Source organism: Ambystoma mexicanum, chromosome 4q (genome assembly GCF_040938575.1).
Source record: "Ambystoma mexicanum isolate Mex_15411 chromosome 4q, UKY_AmexF1_1, whole genome shotgun sequence".
In the NCBI taxonomy this organism is placed as follows: Eukaryota; Metazoa; Chordata; class Amphibia; order Caudata; family Ambystomatidae; genus Ambystoma; species Ambystoma mexicanum.
The window spans coordinates 836664562-836689970 of NC_090928.1; the positions used below are offsets into that span (position 1 = coordinate 836664562).

At 42.3% G+C, this 25409-nt stretch overlaps 1 protein-coding gene across 4 annotated transcripts in view; it reads left to right on the top strand.

The window, feature by feature from the left end:
* LHCGR (luteinizing hormone/choriogonadotropin receptor) overlaps positions 1 to 25409 on the top strand; it is a 1835933-nt gene that overhangs the window by 705205 nt on the left and 1105319 nt on the right. For 3 of the 4 annotated variants that reach the window (XM_069608404.1, XM_069608401.1, XM_069608402.1), the window contains exon 4: positions 18885 to 18959. The exons of the other annotated variant lie outside the window; for it this stretch is intronic. In XM_069608404.1, the coding sequence (XP_069464505.1) occupies positions 18885 to 18959 (75 nt within the window). The remainder of the gene's footprint in view (positions 1 to 18884; positions 18960 to 25409) is intronic. 4 annotated transcript variants of the gene reach the window in all.

Sequence of the window (25409 nt, forward strand, 5' to 3'; positions counted from 1 at the left end):
CCCCCCACGCAGCCTAAAGCTATGATAGCATTACTCAAACTTTTGCACCGCTAATGCCAGGAATCTAAATCCCTACCATCATTTGACACCTCTAGTGTCGGGATTCTCCATCCCCCACAATATTTGACACCAACAGTGTCGGGATTCTCCATCCCCCAAAGATTTGACACCACTAGTGTCGGGATTCTCCATCCCCCAAAGATTTGACACCACCAGTGTCGGGATTCTCCATCCCCCAAAGATTTGACACCACCAGTGTCGGGATTTTCCATCCCCCAAGAATTTGACACCACCAGTGTCGGGATTCTCCATCCCCCAAGAATTTGACACCACCAGTGTCGGGATTCTACACCCCCCAAATGTTTGACACCACCAGTGTCGGGATTCTCCATCCCCCAAAGATTTGACACCAAAAGTGTCGGGAGTCTTATCCCTCCTTCCATTTGCACACCTCCACACTCTCACAGAGTCACATCACACACTTGGCAATTTGTGCACAAAATATTTGAAAAACAAGTGTACAAACATCAATTGAGTTCATCATATTTGGCTACAAAGTCCTTTGTGATGTTACCTGTAAAAAAAAACATTAACCGCAATTGTGCATTTGGGATGTTCTAAGAATGGAATCATTAAATTTACCAACATTTCCAAAAACAACATCTCCACCAGCAGTGGCAACTAATCAATTAATGGATTGACATAACAATTGTTGAAGCGACACCCATAAATAACTCTCAGTACTAGAGTTTAAAATACAGTTCCTCCAATTCACCCATAGATTGGTCAAAATAGTCGCCATAACAACAGCAACCCACGAAAATTATTTTCCAGTACTTGTAATCACAAAGTAGTTCTACATTAGTTCGTAGCATATATTTCTGCATGTTAATGTTCGCCGCTTTACTTCCCTGTTCAACGTTGTCATCACCGGAGTTCCGCTTACTCAGCAACGTGTTCTTTTAAAAATTCCAGCACTTACACGAGTAATAAATAAAAAAAAAAAAAGTTCTCCTTAAAACTAGTCGGCTAATTCCACGAAAGGAAACGTTCAACAAAAACATCCTGAGCCGCAAGTTGCACAGCCTAGAAACTCTGTCAGACAAAGTTCCGTCTGAATGCAGTACATTCATTCATAGTTTATACAGCCACTGGCTGCCGGAACATTCAATGTCGAATGTTGTGTTTCCGTGTGAAACATGGAAGAAGGGCACGTATCCCACGTTGGAAGGTCCTCTTTTCAAACCTTCATAACAACATTTGTGATGCGGACCGCTGAGTTGGCGGGTCCTCGAATGCCGGCAAGAGAACTCCATGGCAACGCTATCGCCAACACTGCCAGCACACAACTGACGTCACCATTATGCCCGAGAGATCAGGCATGGACGGAGAGCTCCGGCCCAACCGTCATCCAAAGGCTGCACCGATGAAGAAGCAGAAAAGGACCACCTCAGCGCCGCTGGAACAGGATCAACAGCGCGGTCACCCGGACCGCATGCTCCACGGCCCAACATCAAGGGAGCAAGTAAGGAGGTAAGTTTCCCTGCATAGACATCCTGCTCCATGCGAGGAGAGCACCAGCCGCCCAGCATATTGTACCACACCACACTCAGTTACAAATGTATCTCCGTTCATGTCATTGAAAGGGAGACAACCTGGAACAAAACTATGTCCAGGGTGGTTGGACTTAGCCAAGAGTTCCAACATTGATCGCGAGAGAATTATGACTCTCATCAAAGAAGCACAGGATGTGTACAAAGAAAGATTTGATGAGGACAAGAGTGTCAAAAGTAATACCTGGAAAGTGGGAGATTGTATTCTCATAAAGAACCCTAGATTCACTCCCAAATGTGTAGAAAGCAAATACATTGGTCCCAAGAAAATATCAGCGGTAAGAAACAATGTAGTAATTGTAGAAGGGGGGGAGTGTTGGTCAATGTCCAGAATTGTGAAATGTCCAGAATGTCCAGAATGCATGAAGGACAATGCACATGATAAACATGACAATGGTGAACATGACAATGGTGAATTTGCTAATAACAGTATCAGAGACTCTAGTGTCATAGATAAGTGCTACAAGGATGACAACAATTCAAGGTCTGCAGCAGAGACACATTCAAATAGAGTCAAGAACAAACCCGGCTGGTTTAAGGATTATTATGTGGAGTAAACAGCTGTATGCACATAAGGGATGAGATGTGTTATGATGTAAGTGTAAGTTAAAACAAGTTCATAAAAATGTATTACCAGATCCTAGTTAAACATTGAGCTGCACTATGAGCTCATTAAGTTCTAAGAATGTTATTCTAAGAATGTGGATGAGAGACAGTAGAGACTGCAGGGAGAGAGCCATGATGGGTCTCGGCTCTCATAGGCCGCTGTCGCTGTAATGAAATAAATTACTGTTTCTTCATCACTGCTGCCTGGAGCCCTTATTTCCTCACATGGCTGAAACGATTTTTAGCTCCCGTTGTTCGAGGTCGCAAAAAATCATGGTAGTTTCATCTAAACCACTGCCAGCAGCAATTCAAAGTAGGAAAGGGTAACATTTTTCTGTTACATGAGTGTTTTGACTCAGGGGAAACTAGGCAACCCCTCCAGCACCCTATAGAAAGATAGTGTGTGCTGGGTAAGTAAATTTAAAGAGACTAGTAAAGTCAATTTAACTTTACATGCTCAGGGATACGGTAGTCAGTCCCAGGGAAGGTATTTAAACGTTAGACAGTCTGAAAGACATCCCTGTGCCACTGCACTGAATGTGCTGTGTGGCATACAGAAAAGGATGATGCCTATGGAGTTGTTTTAAAACTCCATAACCAAAGAACACAAAAGTAAAACACACATTAAAATACATGAAAGAGTGGGAAAAAAAGGCTCACACTCTTTCCAGGTAAAGAAATCAAATTCTAGAAATCCAGCAAAGTTGCTGGGGGTCTCAAAAGGTAAGGAAAATTAGCACATATTGAGAATTCTCCCTAACACTAACCCCCCCAGACCAAGGGACAGGAGGATTTAATCCACTCCTGGATGAATCTCCTTATTCCAGTCGGTCAAACATCCTGGAGAGACCATCAACATTTTGGTGGTGACACCCAGACCTGTGTTCAATGGTGAAATCAAATCCTTGCAGGCTGATTGACCATCTCAGTAGTTTAGGTTTTTCCCCTTTCATTTGCATCAACCATCTCAATGGTTGGTTGTCAGTCTGAATTACAAAAGTAGATCCATACAAGTATGGTCTACACTTCTTCAGTGACCACACAATAACAAAGCAGTCACGCGCAATGGTTGCCCACCTTGTTTCTGGTTCCTTCAGCTTCCTGCTGATGAAGCAAATGAGGTGCTCTGTACCTTTCTCATCCAGTTGTCTTAGGACTGCACCTATACCTCTATTTGAAGCATCTGTCCGCACAATGAAGGTTTGGTTATAGTCAGAAGCTCTTAGGACTGGAGCTTGACAAAGGGTTTTCTTTAGACCTTCAAATGCTTGAGTGCACTTCTCATTCCACCGGACCTTTTTAAGGGATCTTGGCAGAGGAGATCACATTCAAGGGAGAAGCTATGGCCCCATAGTTCTCAATGAAGTTCCTATAGTACCCAGCGAGGCATAGGAAGGCTCTCACTTGGGTTTGAGTAGTAGGGGTGGCCCAGTTTTGTAAAGCTTGTACTTTGCTAGGCAATGGCCTGATTTCACCTCCTCCTACCTCATGTCAAAGGTAGACCACTTTACTCAGACCAATTTGACATTTGCTAGCCTTTATGGTCAGATGGGCCTGCTCAAGAGCCTGCAAACCATATCCTAAGTGGTCAACATGTTCTTTCCAAGTAGGGCTGAACACTGCAATGTCATCCAAGTATGCCATGCAGAAGTCCTCCATCTTATTCAGAACTTAATTAACCATCCTTTGGAATGTAGCAGGTTCATGCTTTAGTCCAAAAGGCATTACCTTAAACTGGTAGAGGCCTGCTGGGGTTCAGAATGAAATGTTCTCCATGGCATGGTCAGTCAGTGCTATTTGCCAATAACCTGAAGTGAGATAAAATGTACTGAGGTACTTGGCTGGACCAAGTTTGTCCACCAGTTCATCTGTCCTTGGTAAAGGGTGGGCATCAGTCTTGGTGACTGCATTAAGAGCTCTATAGTCGACACAGAATCTCAACTCCTTGGATCCTGCCTTTGGTACTAGAACAACTGGACTAGACCATGGACTGGTAGAGGGCTCTATTACCCCGAGATCAAGCATCTTGTTGACCTCTCCTTTATGTGGGATCTTTCATGAGCTGACATCCTGTAACCTCTGCTTTTAACAGGTAAACAGTCACCAGTTTGAATATCATGCTGGCCCCAAGGGGTCAAGCCTGGTGATAGTGAAAACAGGGAGGCAAACTGATTTAAAAGAAACTTGCACTCTGCCTGTTGTTCAGGTGTCAAATTAGAAGAAAGATTAATTCCTTCTATTTTCTTATCTAAAGGCTTGCCTCTGAGTAGGTCAGGTAGAGGTTCACTCTCCTCCTCCTCTTGAGCTGAAGCTAGAAGAAAAGCTCCCGCTTCTGGTCTTGAGACATAAGTTTTTAGACGGTTGGTATGAAAGACTCTGGGAGCCTCCTTAGGATTGTCTAAATTCACCAGATAGTTGACCTCTCCAAGTTTACCCACAACCTTGAAGGGTCCTATCCATTTGTCCTGTAAGGCCCTCTGCCTTGAAGCTCCCATAACTAGAACTAGCTGGTCTTGAGAAAACTCAACCATGTTCACCTTCTGGTCGTGCCAATGCTTCACCAGAGCCTGACCTGCTTTCAAGTTATCTGATGCTTCTGCCATCATGTGTGACATTTTCCACCGCAGACCTATCACATAGTCAGTGACTCTCACTGGCTTGGGGGAAGGAGCAGTCTCCAACCCCTCCTTAATTAGGGCCAAGGGGCATCTAACTGGATGTGATAAATAAATGATACAATGAAAACCTTGATGTACAAACTGAGGCACAGCATAAGGCAAAACAAATCTTGCTTAGAATTCAATTAAATTACTAGAAGTACTCTCATATAGTTCATTATTCAATAGATACCTGTTCATTCATATTGAACATCTTTCAGATAGAAAAAAAACATTTATTAATTGTTTTTTGTGTAAGGAACATTACTTCATAAAATAAATCAAAGTTGTGCATCAAGTCTAAAAGACTCATGCCTGATGTTTTTTCAGGTTTTTCTCCGAGATTGAAACAACATAGGAGGCAGTGGCAGTTACCAATAAACTCAACTTCTTTACCAGTGGTGAGTTTAATATGTAATCCTTTAAATTGTGTACCGTTTTTAGAACTCTCTTGTATCAGGTGATGTGCAGGGGGACCCAGCGCTTATTACAGCGACTGTTCCCTATGCACACCACCGCTCTACAAAATCAAGATCACTTTATGGTGAAACACATTTTATTTTTATTTCTACAGCCTTTGAAATGTACCCTGTTTGGGCAGCAAGCCTTTCTTGAGAGGGAGATACGAATTCTAAAGGTTGGTTTATCAGAATTGAGCTAGTGCAAGTGTAATTTTTAATTTTCAACAAACAGATTATAAATTAAGTAATGGAAATATATCAATGTATGTCTTACAGAAAAGAATCCAATATTCTTAAAAACCTGAAGAAGGGCATTAATTGCCCGAAATATGTAGTTTAAAAGATAGGAAATAAGATTGGAAACCTATCAAGACTATTGGATCACGTGAATAAATAACATTTGGCAATATATGAGAAAAATATGTGAAAGAAATGTGAAAGAATTGTGTATTGTTTAAAAAACACATATGAGTAAATATGTCAATTTTTTGTTCATGATACACAACTGTGATTTATTTTATGAAGTAATGTTCCTTACACAAAAAACAATTCATACATGTTTTCTCCTATCTGAAAGATGTTGAATATGAATGAACAGGTACTATTGAATAATGAACTATATGAGAGTACTTCTAGTAATTTAATTGAATTCTAAGCAAGATTTGTTTTGCCTTATGCTGCGCCTCAGTTTGTACAACAAGGTTTTCGTTGTACCATTTATTTATCACATTTGTTACAGTAGAGGTAGCACTCTACTAACTGGGAGCACCTTGGAAACACATCTAACAAATACTGGAATTTATCATATTCTTATAAAAAATTATACAACACCGAGTGCGCCTCTACATACTCAACCTCTAACTGGATGACCATAAAGAAGTTCAAAGGAACTAAATCCAACTCCCACCTGAGAGACTTCTCTATAAACAAATAGAAGGCATGGCAGTAGAAGGTCTCACTTTCTTCTAAGGGGTTCCTCTAAAACACCTATCATGCTCTTCATTGTATGGTTGAACCTCTCTACCAATCCATTTGTCTGAGGATGGTAGGCAGTTGAGAACTTGTACGTTACTCCACAGTTTTTCCACATGGCCTGCATGTAGTGGGACATAAAATTGGACCCCTTGTCAGAGATAACTTCCTTAGGAAAACCTACCCTGGTAAAAATACCAAGTAGGGCCTTACCAACAGCCTGAGCTGTAATAGTTCTCATAGGCATTGCTTCAGGATACCTAGTAGCATGGTCTATTACAACCAGGATAAACATGTATCCTGGAGAAGTTGGAGGTTCTAAGGGACCAGCAATGTCAATTCCTTCCCTCTCAAAAGGGACTGCCACCACTGGGAGAGGCATCAATGGTGCCTCATTCTTGGCTCCACTCTTGCCAGAGGTTTGGCAAGTGTGACAGCTCCTACAGAATTGATCTACATCAGACCCCAACTTAGGCCAGTAGAAATATAAAGAGAGCCTTGTCTTGGTCTTCTTAAAACTTAAGTGACCAGCCAAAGGTATCTCATGGGCTAACTGTAGGAACTGGAGTCTGCTTTCAACAGTCACTACAGGTCTTCTGTAGTCCCCTGGGATAGACTCAGTTGGTTCACTGTAGCAGAGGCCATCTTCCCAGTACAACCTATGCTTCCTTGACTGTTGCCCATCCAGCTGGGAAGCTGCCTGTTGGCGAAGACCTTCAAAGTAAGACACTCTTTTTGACCTCTGCTGAAGTCTGCCCTACAGGGTCCACCTTCTGCCAGTAAAGACTGCAGCTCAGGATGGTCTGCAGGATCCAGATCTCCAACAGGAGCAAGGTCCTCTTCCAGCTCTTATTCCTCAGCAGCTGATTCAGCCACACAAGGTTGTTCCACACACTCAGCCTCAGCTGGTGGAGGAGTCACAGGTGTGACTTTGGACAGTCCTTTCGGGGCTGTCCTTGTTGGTAGCACAGAAGTGCTGGCTGGTTTCTTCCTGGAGGTTTTAGGTTTCCCCTTTTCCTCCTTCTTCTCAGAAATGGCAGTCAGTAAATCCTGTGGACTGGGAGTTATAGGATCCTCTATAATCTCCTCTTGAGAGCCCTTTAAGGTACTCTCTCTATCCTGCCTAGTTTGCTCCTGTTTCCTTTTGCTGGGAGGCCTGGGAGTGCTTGATACAACTCTAAGAATTTTTAAGTCATTCCCACACAGGACTCTCCCAGGTACTTCACTCTGCACACTTACCGGTATCTTGACAGTCATGTCATTGCACTGGATGAGAGCTGGTAACTGTGGAAGCATTTGGACAGGGTCTCCAGCAAGCTTAGTTAGGATTGTGGGTGCCTTAGCAACATCCTGAACCTTTAAAAATGTTTTTTCAACTACAGTTATGCTGGCCCCAGTGTCCCTGATGGCAGGGGTCTCCTGATCATTCACAAGAACACTGTTTTTGTAATACTCTTTAGTATTGTCTGGAATAGAGTTATACACATCTAAGTTCTGTTGTTCCCACTGACCCAGGGATACTAAAGAAACACTGGCTGAGACTTTCATGGGTTCCTCAGCCAGTAAGTGAAAGTTTCCACTTGCCATTGGTACTTCATACATTGGGGAGAAGGCTAAGGAGGCAGTGTGGACCCCAGAAGGTTTCCCCTACAGCTGGGATCCCCTTTCACATGGTCAGTTGACCCACAAGCATAACATTTACCAAATGTCTTTATGAATGGGGTTTTTTCTAACCTCCTTCTGGTTTGTCACCAGGAGGTACACTAGGTTTCCCTTGTGGCTTACCCTTGTTATGTTTGGGGCCCTCTTTTGGAGTGGAAGTATTAGAATTATCTTTATTGTCTTTCTTGTGTTGCTTTCCCTCCTCCTTCTTCTGAGTTAACACAGAATCCTTGTGAGTAGCCCTGTTGGCAACCCACAAGTCAGGAGCCCTTGCTAACTTCTTTGGATCAATTTCTTTAGAGACAGCCAAGAGCTGTCTCAGCTCAGGAGAGCAGGCATCATAAATAGACTCCAACATGAACAGATTTCTCATACCTTCATAAGTGTATACTCTGTAACCCTTAACCCATCATCTAAGTTTTTCAAACATTCAGTCACCCAGGTAGCCCAAGGGGTACCATCATACTTTTTGAGGGTTCTAAACCTCTTAAGATACTGAGAAGGGGTCTTCCCAAATCTAGCTATCAATGCTAGCTTCACAGTCTCATACTCCTTTCTGTCTATATCCCCCAACTCCATTACCACATCAGTTGCAACAGGTGGTAGCCTAGAAAAAAACCAAGGAATCAACTGATTCCCTGTAATGTCTTGAATCCCATGGTTATGTTCAAAAGCAGCCAACCAATCCAAAATATCAAACTTAACCTCATACATACTTACTGCATCTTTGGGAATGTGAGGCCTCTTAGGACTGGAAGACCTAGAAGACTCTGGGAGAGAACCAGTTTCAAGAGACAACTTTTTAATTTCAAGTGCACGATTCAACTACATTTCTCTGAGTTTAAGTTCTTGATGTTTGCTTTCAGTTTGAGCTTGGATTCTTTTAAACTCTAACTCAAGTCTCATCCTTTCAAGTGAGACAAATTCAGGACTTAGGTTTGAACCTGATGGGGTCCCTGTGGTCAAAGGTTGAGGCCTATGAGCAGGTAGAGGTAAGACAGGGCCTACATTCTGAGACTCTTCTGCCTCATATAACTCATCCACAATATTAGAGCTGGGCTCTGACATATTATCATCCTCATCCACATTTTCCACATTTGCTGCAGGTGTGGGGGTTTCAGACCCACTCCTCAGACTTTGGTATTCTAACAACTTTTCTATCAGTTCAACCTTTTTGCCTTTTACAGTGAGATTCCTAGCTTTACACATAGCTCTCAATGAATCAACAGTTAAAGTCTCTAGGGTCGCCTGTCTGTAGCTTTCCATATCGATAAAACAATTGCTTCTCTAGTGTTGCTTAGGATAGCACCATTCTGGTAGATAACGGTTAAGTCTTTGCCACAGAGATTAGAAGAATTTGGCTAGGCGAAAAGTTTGACGAATATTAAGGGAAGGACAAGCCGTCGCAGTTGAGGAAAGTTTCACGCACTTTCTCGATGGGCGAAAAGATTTCCAGACAGCATTTGCACAGTACCTTGTAAAGGAAGAAGAGCTGTAGCTGAGGCCGTTGTTCCTAGCAGTGCGAGCAGATATCGCTGTTCCTGTGCTTCAGTCGTGGGGACAAGAAGGACGACGCTGGGAGGTTCCTGCACTGTCCAGGGATGGGACCAAAAGCTTTAGCAAGACGTCGGTTTTAGGTGTGAGTACCTTAAAGTCCACAAGCTGGTTTCCTTCCCTTTTTTCAACAGCACTCTAATGAAAATTCGACCGGATGGGGACGGTGTCCAGGTGGCTTGCAAGTTGGTTGTTCCCAGCCAACTCAAGGGATGAAGTTAACCTTGAAGGGCTTCTCTGTCGATGGAGTTTCAGGCAATTCGCACCTGCAGCAGGGCTTCACCCGTCATCAAAGAGTTGCAGCAGTCCTCTTCCTTCAGCTTGTCTTCGGGTTCTTTCGTTCCAGTGGTCGACTCTGCTTTTCAAGTCCCAGAGACCTGCTTTTAAACAGTTTTCCCTGATTCATTCCAGCCTGGCTGTTACTCACACAGCAGGGTGGCTGTCCTTGCCGGACAGCCAGCCAGCCAATCACGCCAGAGTACATTCAGGTCTCCTAGGAGACTAAGCACAGGGAGTTTCGGGCACCTCCCTCACATCCTGTCCACCCCAGACACACTGGCGCCAGAGGAGGGCTTCAGCACTGAAGCCCGCCAAAGGCCAATGAACAAAGGGACTAAACCTGGTGTGGCGCGCAGAGTTAAACACAAGAAGGACCTTTCCTAAAGGAAATGGAGAGTGAGTGTTTTGACTCAGGGAAGCTGGACAACCCCTCGAACACCCTATAGGAATATAGTGTGTGCTGGGTCAGTAAATTTTAAGAGACTAGTAAAGTTAATTTAACTTTACATGGTAGTTAAACATTGGGAAGTCTGAAAGACATCCCTGTGCCACTGCACTGAAGGTGCTGTGTGGCACACAGAAAAAGATGATGCCTATGGAGTTGTTTTAAAACTCCATAACCAAAGAACACAAAAGTAAAACACGCATCAAAATACATGAGAGTGGGAAAAAAAAGCTCACACTCTTTCCAGGTAAAAAAATAAAATCCTAGAAATCCAGCAAAGTTGCTGGGGGTCTCAAAAGGCAAGGGAAATTTGCACATATTGAGAATTCTCCCTAACTCTACATTGGGCCTTATTACGACTGTGGCGGCCACGGTATGAGCGGTGCCGGTAAGGGACAGGCACCGTTCATACCGGGCCGCCACATTGCAAGTTCTGCAGCAGGTCCCGCTCTGTACGCCTGGCCAGACCAGATGTGCAGAGCGGCACCCGCTAGCAGAACAGGATGCTTACAACAGACCCGTCATTAACGTGTCCATTGTTAGCATCCTCCCCATTCCCATTGAGCCCTATGTGATTTAGACTCTCACCTTACCACCTTGCGCGCAATTATGGTATTGGACTGTTATACAACCTTTTCTTTTTATTAGAGTATGCAATGAATTTGAAGCTTAAGGCAATGTACATGAGCAATCACCTATAGTTAGAGAATAAGGCCATGAGCCATGAATTGAACATCATTCCATACAGTTTGATATGGATTGGTTTTAGATAATTGAGCTATAGTTGATTTCTGTTATTAGTGGTTTGTTTATTTTATTTTGTTCTCTTCTTTATTTTCATATTTTCATATTATTGTCCAATCTGATTTATTTCACAAGTTTTGTTAAGGAAATGATTTGCATTTGATAGTGTTTTTGCTGAAAAATGTTATGAAATTTTATGTAACTATTGAATTTAAGATGTGTAAAGTTTATTGTTTTAAAGTAAATCACACTTATAATAAATACATAAATTATCACATTTTAAAATATTGCTTCAGGTTGGGCTGACGTGATAACTTACATTTTTTAGCTCATTTATATTTTCTAACATCTAAAATCCTGACTTTACAGCTAGTATCTTTTTAGTGTTTTTAAGTTGTGCTTCCTTCCAATGTCATTCTTGCGGTGGCCTGTTTTGTCTTGCAACTTTTTCCATTATTTTGCTTGACTTTCATCTTCACTTTATTATGGATTATCAATGCAATGTCCTTCATGTTGGTGTTCTTGTTCTTTTTTCTGTTTCTTTGCTCTCCTCTGTTGTTGACTTTCCTCATTACTTCTTATGTACCAATTCACTCATTTTGTAAAGCGCGTTGGCATAAGGCGCTATATAAGCAAATGAAAAAACTTAAATTCCTTTAGTTTCTACGTCCTGTGATATTATTGCCTGATTTAATGGAACTGAATGTATCGTTTTCAAGATATGATGCTATAGGTGTGCCTGCTGGGATTCCAATATGTGACTGCAGATCCCATGCAGATTTTAAAGAATTGGCAAAAGCAAAATTGCTCATATCCCACTGCTGAAGTTCAAGAGCGTCAGAGGGAAGGCTTCTGTTATTCTCAGGACTAACTTTCTGGCTTCTACACCCTCTTTCAGCATGTATGAAGAAAAACCAAAGAAACAGTGTCTAAAGAGTAAAATTGAACCATTCAGCACACCAATGGCTGTAACACCTACGATGTACCAGCAGGACATGAAATGAATGTGATCTCTTCCCAAACCAACCCCATACAACCATATGATGTTATGAAAGCGATCATTGACTCCAGGATGGTGCTGGAGTTGACAATTCATGCAATTGGTATTGATGTGAAAATCCGACGTCAAGATCTTCACAAGATCTCCAGAGTGAGTGACGTGGGACAATGAAGGTCTGCAGCTGTAGACTTTATCTCCAAGATGCCGAAACAAATATCTGATTTGCAAGAAAAGACCAAGTTGCTTGACAAGTTGCAGAAGACGCATATGGAATGTGGAGGCAGAAGAACTTTCATATAGTGGGCATACCATAGAAGGCAGAGGGCCCTTGCATCGATCTATACCTGGAAAGGTGGTTTCAGAGTATTCTGGAGTCTTCGGGACTCTCCAGTTTCTCTTCAGGTGAGCGAGTACACAGAGTTCCAGCTCTGATCTCTGTACAATGATCCCTAACAGGCATTGAACTGGATCAAACTACAATGAGGCAAGCAACCAAACAGTGTTTAACAAAAGAACCCAGGACAGTGAATGGGAGGAAAAACGATACTCCAGAACAACTTTTGTGCTACGGAACGGACCTCGACTAGAGGCTTCGAGCACAATCAAGAAACTGGATGACAATACATGAAATCCAACACACATTGTGTTGGGTTATTGTTATTCTAGTTAGGTTTATATAGGGCGACACATACTAGAAGGTAGTTTAGGGTGGGGGGAGTTGGGATTTCTTTAACAGATTTTTCTGTGTTCAATTCATTGTGTTTGATTTCCACTCTGTAAATTCAATTTTCCCTTGGGCCAGTACTGTTACTCGCTGCCAAAATGCTAATACTTGATGACTTTAACTGACAGTGGTGTTCATGATCTTACCTGCCTCCCGTGGAACGTTAATGGCCTCTACAATACATAGAAACGTAGCACCGTGGTTGCATTTCCTCAGTAGGCATAAACCCAACCTTGTGTGACTGCAAGAAACACATCTAATTGGTGACAATTGAAATGTATTTAAAAGATCTAACTACCCCACAGCTATACGTTCATACTTCAGAAGAGGTTCAAGAGTGGTGATGATTCTAGTCAGGAAATCCACTCATATTCAGTTATACAAGGTCCTTAAGGACATAAATGGAAGATTTGTCCTAATCACAGGGACGCTCTGGGGACAATCAATGGGGATTAATAATGTGCACGCACCTCACACTGTCGAACTGAACCTGTTTCAGGAGGTCCATACCATTCCCAGTAAATATTCGATGTATTTATGGGTGACTTTAACAATGTTATGCACCCATAGATGGACTGTTTCAGGGTACTAAAGGGCACCGTGACTAGTCATTCGAAACTCTCGAATTTTGTGGATGCCTTTGGTCTAATTGCTGTCTGGAGAGTGCTCCACCGTGAACACAAAGGTTATTCATTTCTCCCAGGGGCACATTTACATCAGCTTTCTTCCCAGAGGAACCTCATACCACTCTCCCTGACTGCTATAATTGTAAGGAATACATAAGTGTTCCTGGCGGCTACACTCCTACAATCTTTGCTTTCCAAATGTGTTTGAGATTCTTTTCCATAAAACAGATGAATGCTTTGCTCTGAACAGAGTATCTTAAAGCCAAGACTAATATGGAAAGGGTCTAAGGCAGTTCTTTGTGGGCAATCCATTATGGTTCTGCGTGAAAGAGAGCATGATTAATTCAGTGATATCACCATTTTTGAAATTGAACTTGAGGCCCGAAGGGGAATTTCTTGTGGGTCAATAATAACAAACCCACAAATTCTTACTTAAAACTAGATCACAATACCAAATCGTGTAACGGACACAGTAAGATATGCAAATCTTGAATCGAGAAATAGTCTTCGCGAATTGATTGGCAAAGCGGGCAAGTTTCTTGCCAGGCTTGAAAGAAGAGACACATCATTGCAATGAATGTACCAGAGTTGCCTTTGTCCTTTCTTGGGAGAGCTGCATTATTTAAAATGATGAAGCTTGCGCAGTATCCATATTCTCTAAAGCTTAATCTGGCAGAATAGCTCTTTCTACCCTATACAACACCATTTTGGAAGTGGGTATCTGCCTTCCAGATGTTAAATGCTATTAATGGGCTGCTCAAATGGCAACCACACATGAATGGCTTCACAGGAACCGTACTCTACTGCATATTAAATCAGAGCTGGCCTCGATATGCACTTTATCTCCATGCCCATTAAAGGTGCTATATGGAGGGGGAAAGCCCAATGGCCTGTCAGTCGCCTTTTGGACTTGGACTGAGATCTTATAGGCAATAGGATGGGCTGGGAAGCTCACACTCAAGGCACGTCTTTGGTATAGCAAGACTTACCCAAGATCAATACGTTATACCCCTTCAAGTATTGTAAAGATACAAATATTCTATTGCTAAATGATGTGGTGAGTGATGTAAGCTGATACCCTTGCACTGCCTTTCTAAAATGTTCGCTCTTCCAAACCATGAAGAATACCACTACTTACAACTAAAACATTCAGTGCAAGTGCAATTTCCTGATAATGTAATCTGCCACTTTAGGCTCTGCTGGAAGCAAATTTAAATAAAGAACTCATCATTAAAAAAATAATGTCCACTCTGTACCAAGCTTTCCTCTCCTTTACCTCTTTTCCTCTTACTGAACTCAAATCAAAAGAGGAAACAGATACTGGTTGTCGCAAACCCAGAAGAATGTCAGGAGCATCTGATGTTTACCCATAAAGTAGCTATTTCTGTGAAAAATCCTTTGTAGAACATACTACTCCAAAGACCTCCTCTTTAAATGGGGGTGAGCCCCAGACATTAAATGTTTAACATATAAACGGGCTGCAGGTACTTTTTACTTGATTTGGCAATGCCCAAAGATTGAAAGATTCTGGTCTAGGATTCTAAGACATTTGTCAACAACTTTCAGTTAGGATGTGGGATCGGTCAAAATTCTAAGTTTGATAGTATTTTTCTATCACTGGCCTTGTTAATTGCCAAAAGGAATATTTCTATGTAGTAGGGTGTGGGTAATGTTTTCCCGCGACTGGCTAAATGGAAAAGAGCCATAGATGACTGTATGTAACTATTTCCCATATCATTACTGTAACCAAAGTCCCACCATTTTCTAGGATACTACTGATGTCTCGGCTACATGTCTTGAGTTCTTCATTGCGTGCGTTCTCTTGGAAAGATCGACTTTGTTCACTTGACTCCAGTCCTCCTGGTCTTGTTGTGGTCTGATTTACTGTTATCTTCTCTTGAATAACACAATTTCTTTCACATTCCATGTCCCGCTGTCTTCTGCCACAACACGGTCCTCTGCGACATGAACCACGTTTATCAGACATCTTTGGAACTTGTTTCTTTGTCCTTATGGGGCAACTTCACCTTTATGATGTCTTCTACTTTCACTGAAAGAGTCTTAGATGACTTTGATCTATCATAAATTGATTTCCATTGCCCTTGGACCTTCTTCACTAGGCAAAAAATCTCTCAAATAACCTTTGGCTCATCTCTTATCAATTTCAGACATCAGGGCGGGTTAAAGGAAGAATCAGCCTTTCGATTTCTCATTAACTGCAACTACCCATTGGCCAAGGTCTATAAGGGACTTCCTTAGTGTGCTTTATTTTACCTAATCACAGAAATACTGACATCTTCCATGAGATAAACTGCACTCCATTGTCAGTTAGTAAATCCACACAGGGAATACCTCTATTCTTAAAACGTCTTGAAGAGTACTGATAGCAGTACCTACAGAAATGTCCTGTAGAAAATATAACTCTATCCATTTTGATCGGTAATAAATTAGTACAATTCCATGTCTGGCATTAATGGGCACATTATCTAATAGGGCACTAACGCTGAGGATCACCTTCTTCCAACCAGTATCAGGGAATTCCACATTATTCAGCGGGGCTTGTCTAGTGTGCAACCTCTTGTCATTGTTCAAACCTTCAACATCAATGTGAACTGCATGGTCGATGTCACCATCCATACAAGGTCACACATATACATCACAGACTCTTCTGTTCTGTTAGTGGAAGTGGCACCTATAAAGTCTTCAGGCTTAGCTTCCACCACCATATGTCTCAAACCAATGGAAGGTATTATATTTCTAATGTGGAAGAGTATTCCTTCATGAGCAAAATTATCTTCTGCCACTTTGCCATACAGCTGCAGGGTGAGTGGAAGATTCCTTTCAGTGGGCCAATCTTGAACAGCACATTATTTGCCCGTCTACATAAATTCAACATTCCACATTTGCTCAGCCTGCTGTTCTTCTGACAAGCCAGGGGTCTTTTCTGGGATGACATAATAATTCAAATACACCCCACACTTATCTTTGAGGAACATATCTGTCTTTTCCATCTGAAGGTAGTGTGATGAATCAGTAATGATTTCCGCCAAAACCTCTACCTGGGACCTAACTCATGTGGCCTGGGGAAGGCAGATGCTTCCTGATCCCGACACTGGGGGTGGTGTTTTGAGGGAGGATCACATGGGGGAGGTAACAGGTCAGGAAGAAAGGGAGATTCCCTATTCAACTTTCCCTAGAGCCCTAGAATTTTAATGGTGTATTGCCAAGTGAAAAGAGTTAGCAAAGCTAACTTTGGTGCCACGGCCTTCAAGTCCCATAATTCCCTCAATACTGGGACGAGGACGAGGGATACAGAGGAATATTGATGTGGCAGTGATCTCTTAATTGGTGTAAATGACCTACACCTGAAGGGGACTGGGGACTGGGAGGCCTAAAAAGCCCCCTCATGTGCAGGCATTCGAAGGAAGGGGGAGAGAGAGAGAAGCAGAACTGAGGAAGAGGAAGAAGAAGCGTGAGCCATGGTTGCAGCAACAAGGGAACCTAGAGGCGAGAGAAGACGCTGGGACCACAGAATCGGCAGAAGTCATGGTGGTTCCTGAGAAAGTCTTTGCCTGTGACTTTCCCAGTTGCAGAGGTCGTGCAGTGGGAAGCATGAGGACGAGACGCTGCCTGATAATATTTCATTGTGAAGAGTTCACGCAGCGGGAAACAGTAGCAGCGAGGGAAGTGTTCCCTCTTGTGAGGACCGAGGTGGCTGGATTGCACCTGACCCCCTCCAGAGCAGTGAAGACTCCAACCGTTGGTAGCGTAAGCAGAGGAGGACCAGAGGAGGCTGTCCACCTGACTGTGAGAAGCTACAAGCCATGAAGACCTGCGAACACTGAGCAGAGCATATACTTATAAGTGACTCTGGACCACTCCAAAGGTGCCCGTGTGTTCACAGCAAGACGCTTCAATCGCGGGTGTATGAAAACGACAAAAGAAGTGATTTTGAATACCGAGCTATACGAAACCAACAAAAGCTATCCCTGTTAAAAGCAAGTGGCTGTATAATTCAGTGCATGGTAGTGTGGAAAGCCCATAAACCCCACAGAAAAGTTGTGATTGTTCCAAAAGTTTACAAGCAATACCCGAGCCAAGAGTGTGTGACAAACCAGCAAAATCAGTGTAAGAAACAGTACTCAAGGCAGGAGGGGAATATTGAGAGGCTTCTTGACCATAGAACTTACTGCTTATATGCTACAAAATAAAAATCTGCAAGTGATAACAACCTACAACCCAATGGTACAAAGGGGAAAGAACGGTGGCAAACAGGCTGCCCTTCTGGAGTACATTATCCAGAGGGAGAGGAGCATAGCTGCCAAGGAGTCTTGAAGAGCACTAATGTGGTTTCTTGTTTCCCCCACAATATGTTTTAAGATTGATGCTGAAGAAGTATTTTGAAGATGTTGTTGCGATAAGTTGGAAGTTACCACCAAAGCATTTTTCTGTTCTTGTTGTTGTAGAAGTAGACGTACAGGTGAGTACATTCTCAGGGCAAGAGGCATTGCCCATAAGAACCTGGCAGAGGCATTAGCCAGGTAGTAGTTAATTCAAGTGCTGAACTGTGGTTCTAACATAAACAACTCATTGATTTGCACCTTGAGAATCTTGTTCTTACTCCAGGAGGAGTTGTAATTTGTAATTTCTGGAGATACTTTATTGGAACTGTGGAAGATTATTCAAACCCTTGAAACTGTATTGGAACTTTGTGTTAAAACGGATTTGCTTGTTTTCTGTGTAGAAAACCCTTGGTTAGATCTGGGGACACATTTCCAGAAAAGGTGAAGGAGGTATATTTTTTTTAACTGTGTCTGTGTCTCTTTTATGATTAGGATCACTCTTTTTTTGTAGAGGTGTGAGGGCTCAGTAGGGGGTTTAGCAGCCATTCATCCTTTTAATTCTTTTAAATCAGAGATCTATTTACATTTTTGCCATTGAAACATAACCGAGAATTAAAACATTATGTCATCCAAGAGCATTCATCCTAGCACAACACCATGGTGAAATAGCAGTAGTACACAAATCAATGACCACCATTAAAATTGCACCTTTAGAGCCTCAAACTGTTAGCCTTTAGCTTTGTAAGACATGACATGTAAGCCGTTTATCCGTAATGTGTACAAATATTAATTTTATGTGCAACAGTTCAACAATTCCATTAGCGTCTTGTCCCAAGTTGGCTACACTGCTAATTATACCAACTTTTATACAAATGGACTAGCACTTAACACAGTGCATTGGTACATTTTAAAATACAGAATGGTGACTGCATGTTACGACTAATATTTTACATGGCTGTTGTAATAGTCAATATATACAGTATTTGTCATATCTAACATGACTCTATGTGCAACTGCCATAATGTTTCGGATACTGGGACAATTGATCAAATAATTGACAAATAAGTAAGCTTAATTGCACAAGTATAATTTTACATTCATTATTATTTGATTTAAATTGTAATTGTGAAGCTAAAGCAAGCTTTTGAACTCTTGCATGACAGACTGTTATTATCTTGTTTTTTTTATTTTTTCATAGGCTAATCCGGAACACAAAACATTTGGTGCACATTGAACATGGAGCATTTTCAAATCTTCCACGATTAAAATTCTTGTAAGGAATGTTCTTTATTTTTTCTATGTATGAATACTCTAATTATATATATTTATATAAAAAAACACACGTAACCACACAGACCCAGCATTCGCTTAAAGAAATGTGTTTCCTTGATTGCATGCAATAATCTACTCCAAGTCCTACTTGTTCTCATCCCATGACTTACTTAATGAAAGATATGCGTGTCCTTCAAAAGACACAATACCTATCTTTGGTACTTTCAACTTTTAGCTTTTTTTAAAACCTTCTGCTCTGCCTCATCCCTTTACACTGCACCATAAAAGGGCCTTCATCAACAGGCCAGCCTGTCCATACCAAACGAATGGCATGCTTAGTGGGAACCCAACGGTCTCAAGTCATGTAGAAAGGATGATTAGGACTTGCAGTAATGGAGGTCACCACATGTAATCGAGTCATTGCCTCCACTGCCCCCTTTCTTGTTTTAAAACAACGTTTTCATTGAAGTAATGCTAAATTTACATGAATCCATATGTTTCATACGTGATACAAACACAGTGACACACTTTACCATGCATAATTACCAACTAAAAACACCATCTGAAATATGAAAAGGCAACACAAATGAATTCATGAGCCGACCAAACTTAAAACTCCCTACATAGAAACTGGGTTAGATGTGATGCCCACCCTCAACCTATGAAAAAGACACAAATGTATGAGGTGAGAACTCCCATTGCTTCTCTCCGCAAGCTTTCCAGAACACTGGTTAATCTATCCCAAACTAGGAGAGGGAGAGGAACCTTCAACCTAATATAAGCCTCCGAGAGAATTGTCTGCAGACACCTACCCAAAGAAGCCATAAATGGCCTGGAAACCTAATGAGCAAAGTTAAAATTTGACAAGCCTTGTAAAAATTGAAATCCTTTGCAGGTATGTCAAGACTGGCACATGTCATTTATACGGACGGAATTAGGGAAAAGCCAAGATAGGCAATCTACTGGTTAGCATGAAAGTTCAATAATAATGCAGGAATAAAGAAAGGCACAGCATTTAAAATTACCCAGTACAGAAACATTAGAACAAATATGGCGTGGACAAAACAAGACCCTCAATTCCCTCAACCAAGATGTGGAGATACCACTAGAAAATATCACTTTGTAGCTTAGGACATTTTGGTCCAACAAATGTTGCTTCAGAACCTAAATACCAATGGCGAGATCTTAGGTTGGATGAGAGGAGATGTTTTCTGGCCTTTAGTCCTGTTCGTGGAACTACCTCCCCCACTAACCTACTTTCTTTTTCCTCTTCCCATATTTTACTACATACTTAGTCCCTCATACACACTGCAGCCTAACACCTGTTAGCACTCCCACTAACTCCCACTAACTCAATAACCAAAGCAGAGGTGAGGAGAGATTCCGCAACACAGCTGTGAAATATTCCTAACCCCCACAACACATACACACCCATCTTTCAAAGCAATTGCTCTACCAGTAACATGTGCCTGTAGCAAATCAAACTAAATTGTGCCCAGTGTCCACTACCAACAATCTGCAGAGAAAAATACCAGCGCCCAAGAATTGTGTACTTCCAGCATGTTGCCATTGACATCTCAATTTCACACCTGCCTCCTTTCCCTCCACTTGGAATTACCCCTCTCCTACCTCTTCTCTATCGGAACCATGCACTGAAAGGCACCCAAAATGGCTAGAGTCATCCAGGTTGCCAAGACACGCCCATTGCTTTGGATCCAGCCCCTGAATAGTCGATCAGTGAGGGAGGATCACCTGGATGGGGGGATCCTCGGAGAGTGGAAGTGGAACACTGATGGTTGAGACGCGGTATCCCCCTTCTTCTAACACCTTTTCCCCAGCCTACCACGTAGGATAATCAGACACTCTACACCCCCACGCCCCACTTTTCAGACATAACCACTTTCTTACACCATGAAAGACAACGGACTAACACTGGAGCTGTTTCGCATGACATGTCCTAACACAAAGGTCAGGCAGAGTCAGGCAATTGACCAGAACCACACACACACCTGATGGCCCATTCCGTTCCCCACAGGGATAAATGTTATGACGGGCAAGGCAGACGGCACGATTAAACAGCTATCCAAGCATGGCAGTTCAAGAGGAGGACAAAAAGTGTTGAGAACCAAAAGGATGACAAAAAGAAAAGAGACCTTGCCCTGTCCGACCGAGACATGCAAAACCTCCCTGAAAGGAATCGTAAGACCTTGAACAATAGCCAGTGTGTGTTGCAGCAGATGTCAACTGTAAATGGAGCACGCCTACACTGAGAATCACTGATAATCTTGCTACTGCGGTACCAGCCTTGACTCCAGAGACAAGAATAGTCAAGCGGTTCATCACAGCCGGTGAGTCGAGGGGAGAGCTAATAAGAAACTGAACTGTGTTGAACAAAAGTCGCAAAGGGCAAATTAATAAAAGTTCAAAGGACTGTTAACATTAAGGGAAAACCATCTGCAGAGGGGTCCGGCACCACGTGGGTGCTTATTCGAAAGAGGCTGTGGTGATCCCACATTTGTTGAAACTACCGATACCAGAAGGCCCTAGGAGAGCCGGAAGAAAAAGGTCAAAGTGGTCATACAGTGGTGTAGCAAAACCCTCTGTACAGTTGAAAGCCTTTGGCCTGCATATGAGTGAAAAGATAAGGGAGGTGAATCCTGCATGGTGAGAGAAAGAACTGTATGATTAGCAAGAGTGAACCCGATGGAAGGATGCCGATGGAGAGGGGCGAAGTCTGAAGTCCCAATGAACAGTGTGTGGACAGGAGTGAACCCGACAGAGGGATGTCCACAGTGAACTGTTTAAAAAAACATTAAGGTTTGTGAATGCCACTGGTGAAATTGTTTTGAGAAAAAGCCCTAGTGAACCCGATGGAGTTAGGCTGGTATTCGAGAGGGGTCTGAGCCTGGAAGAGGGGGACCCAGGGGTGAAAAGTCATCACCCAATGTACATTTGGAACTGCACCTTTTGTTCATTATTTTGAACACTTCAGGTGCTTGGAGGCAAGAGAGTTTGTAGAAAAGAGACTTAATCGCCGAAGGTCCTGGTAGCTGAAAACGGAACTGCCATCTCCTGCTGGGGAAGCTCGAGGGTGTGCTGTGCTCAGGAGTCCTGCCTGGTCCCGTGCTCAAAACGTGGGGAATGGATACCCCCGGCTACCACATTCTGACATCAGTTGTGAACATTTCTTTCTTTCTTGTGAATCTTATCCCACACTCTTTTGTATTTAGTTTTAAGGTTCTGCAATTGTCTTTATTTTAGTATAGGCCCTTTCATTTGACAAGACGCCACTAGGACTGCCTTATTATTATTTGATGGTCGTAGTTGGCTCCATTCTTACATTTAGGTTTAGATTAGGTGTTTTCCACCCTGCACATACAGTTTAATAAACATCCTTGAACTGTGATCACTTGTGTCTTTCTTTACTGTTTCCATCATGAGTTACCTACAGGAGAAACACAGACTTGGAGCCAATCAAACAGGTCAATGGCTTTCTAACTTCTGCTGCTGCTCTCAGAGACTGTCTTACTTTTCTAACCTCACAATTCTCAATATTAATGGGACCCCCACATTCAAAATGTTGCACAACTGGTCAAATGAGATATGGAGAATTTATCAAGGTGCTACCCTCCACTACAGAGGTCTGGCTGCACGTAAAGAAACAAAACAACATGTAACACAAAACCTTGGATCTTGACAGGAGGAAGCATAAACAAATGCAACAATGGTCCCACAATATCTCAAAGTAATCAGTTTTTACCCTAGCTTTCAATTAAATTTTTTTACAAAAAGTTTTTACAAACTTCCAATTAAATGTTGAGGAAAAATATAGTTCATGAGTAATACATCTGAAGTAAAGGAGCCCAAGGTGATTTAGCTGATGTAAACCTTCAACAGTGTTGTAAACTACCAGTATAAGCAAAGAAAAAATGAAATCACTGAACACCCTATTCAACTCTTAGAGGCTTATACACCTACCCTGTATGCATCCACTTACTCGTAGTGTCAACAGAGTCAGCATTCTGTTAGGCAACCTGCAAAGCCTTCCGGCAGCACCTGCAGTTGATGTACAACAATGTGGTCAAAATGTCTCCTTTTATAACAAAGGACGGTCTAATGAAGATAGAAAAAAATACTAAAATAGAAAAAATACTACCAAAGGAAGGTTTTAAGGTGAAAGAAAAAATACTAATAATTGAAAAATACTACTAAAAAGATATAATAGAAATGGAAAGAATATTAAAATGATAAAATTTGAAAAATAGAAAACGCTCTAACAAAAGAAATGTTTAATGATATTGCATACAACTGAAAAATAAAGTACTGAGAATAAATTCATGGCCAAAGAAAGAGACTAAGAATAATGAAAAAAAAATGCAAAAAAGGAAAACACATTGATTCCTAAAGGGAAGATTTAAAAGATAACTAAAATACTATGGATACAACAAAACAAGAGGAAACACTTACAGTGCCTGGTATCCAATGTATTAATCAATATACTAAGAAAAGGTGCTGCATGCTGAATCCAGTGGTACTCCACATATTCCCAATGGGGATACGTATTCAACACGGGAGCAGCATACAAGAACCCTACACTCTAAATCACACCAAGTATGCAAATACACAAGGTTAATTGCACATACAGTAAAAAAAGGTCACAGCAAAAGATAACATTGAATATACATCTTCACAAAATACAGTAAAAGTCCAGTTCCTCTTTGAAACCCCAGGGCACCAATATACCCAACTTCTCAATCCAGATTTATTCTTTCTGCACACCAAGTCTTAATAGATGTCCACTTCCAAAATGTGAAGACACATCTGGATGATCTTGTGTCTCTGTTACAAAAAAATGTTGTGCCACGGTAGCCCGCATATCTTTGGATCTGAATGATTCATTCCAGTGTAACCTCCAAAGCCTGCCGAAAACATTATGTGATTACTTTCGTATCCTCACCTGCCTTCACCAGAATATTGTTTCCTATGTTATAGGGGGCCTGGCAGGTTATTCCTCTGACCCTGCAGCTCTGCCACAGGAAAATGCCAGGGAAAACGGCAGACCAATTTTGTGACTGATGTGGTTTGTCAGAAGGAGGACACGGACTCAGTGGTGCCATTATATTCAGTATTTTATTAAAATAAAAGGGATGCACCATATCTTTCTATATCATTATGGGTGTTCCCTGCCCATTTAATTAACTAAGGTGCTTGTGAGTCAGTCCTCACCGACCCTACCACTATACAAAAACTAACTTAAGCAGGGAGACTGACTCCCTTCTCCTGAAGGTACTTCTCGCACCAGCTTTTCAATAGGTGATTAAAAAAATAGGGCCTCATTCCGAGTATGGAGGTAAGGGATAGCGGCCACCGGTAACGAGACCGGTGGCGGTGATCCCTTACTGCCATACTCCGAGTTCCCTTTGCGCCCTCGCCCTTAACGCCTGCTTTGAGCAGGTGTTAAAGTCGAGGGCGCAAAGGGGCCTCCAAGCCAATAACGGTGACCGTAATGAACGGTCACCGTTATTTGCATCTTCCCCATTCCCATTGAGCCCTATGGGGGCTCATTTGGGAATGGGGAAGAGCCTTGGTGAATGGGGAATTACCGCCCCGCCAACCTTGGAATGGGGCGGTAATTCCGCCATCCACCAAGGCGCTGCCGGTCCGGGTACGGCGTCAACCAAGGCGTTAATAGCGCCATTGGTTAGCGCCGTACTCGGAATGAGGCCCATAGTCTCTTGAAAATGATTCTTGAAACTGATGCCACTCTTCTGAGGGTATTTCTAGTGCCAATCTTTAGGCTTTAACATTATCTCTTCTACTTTCCTTCTGGTATTCCATCAGTTTGTTTTACACAATTATTATAATTGGGTTATCTTTTTCTCCACTTCAACTCTATTTTAGTTTTTGTACTGGGGAGAGTTAACTGGTTGCAATAATGATTCTCTGGAGTCTTCCCCAGTCCCCGTTCTCCCCTTTGCCTTCCTGATGGTAGGAGAATGTCAGTGGGAGCGTCCTTCGTTGTAGACCCTTGTTTGATGCAGATTGCCAGCATCTCTACTGCTTCTGCAACTATCTCCTCGTGGTTTCCCGTTTATTCAGCGTTTGACCGTACTGAGTGTGGGTTCCAGTTATCAGTGGTATCGGCGACATTGCCTGGGAACTGTTTCTACCAAGGATTTCTATCCCTGGTCTCACCATCACATTCAGAAGGCCTGCAGCCGTCAGGCTCAGGCTTTTCCTCGAATGCTTTTCAAAGCTGCGCAAGATTTAAACTTGCATGCTAAGGCGTCTCACACTCTGGTTCGCTGTCCATCTTCCCAGCTGGTTTATGGGTTTCTCCCGCCCTCTTGTACACTGTATGTTGGTTGGGGAACTCCTCCCCAGCTGGTGTAGCGGTTTCTCTTTCTCTCTGGTTCATGTAACGCAGCTTGGGACATTTACCAGCTCACGT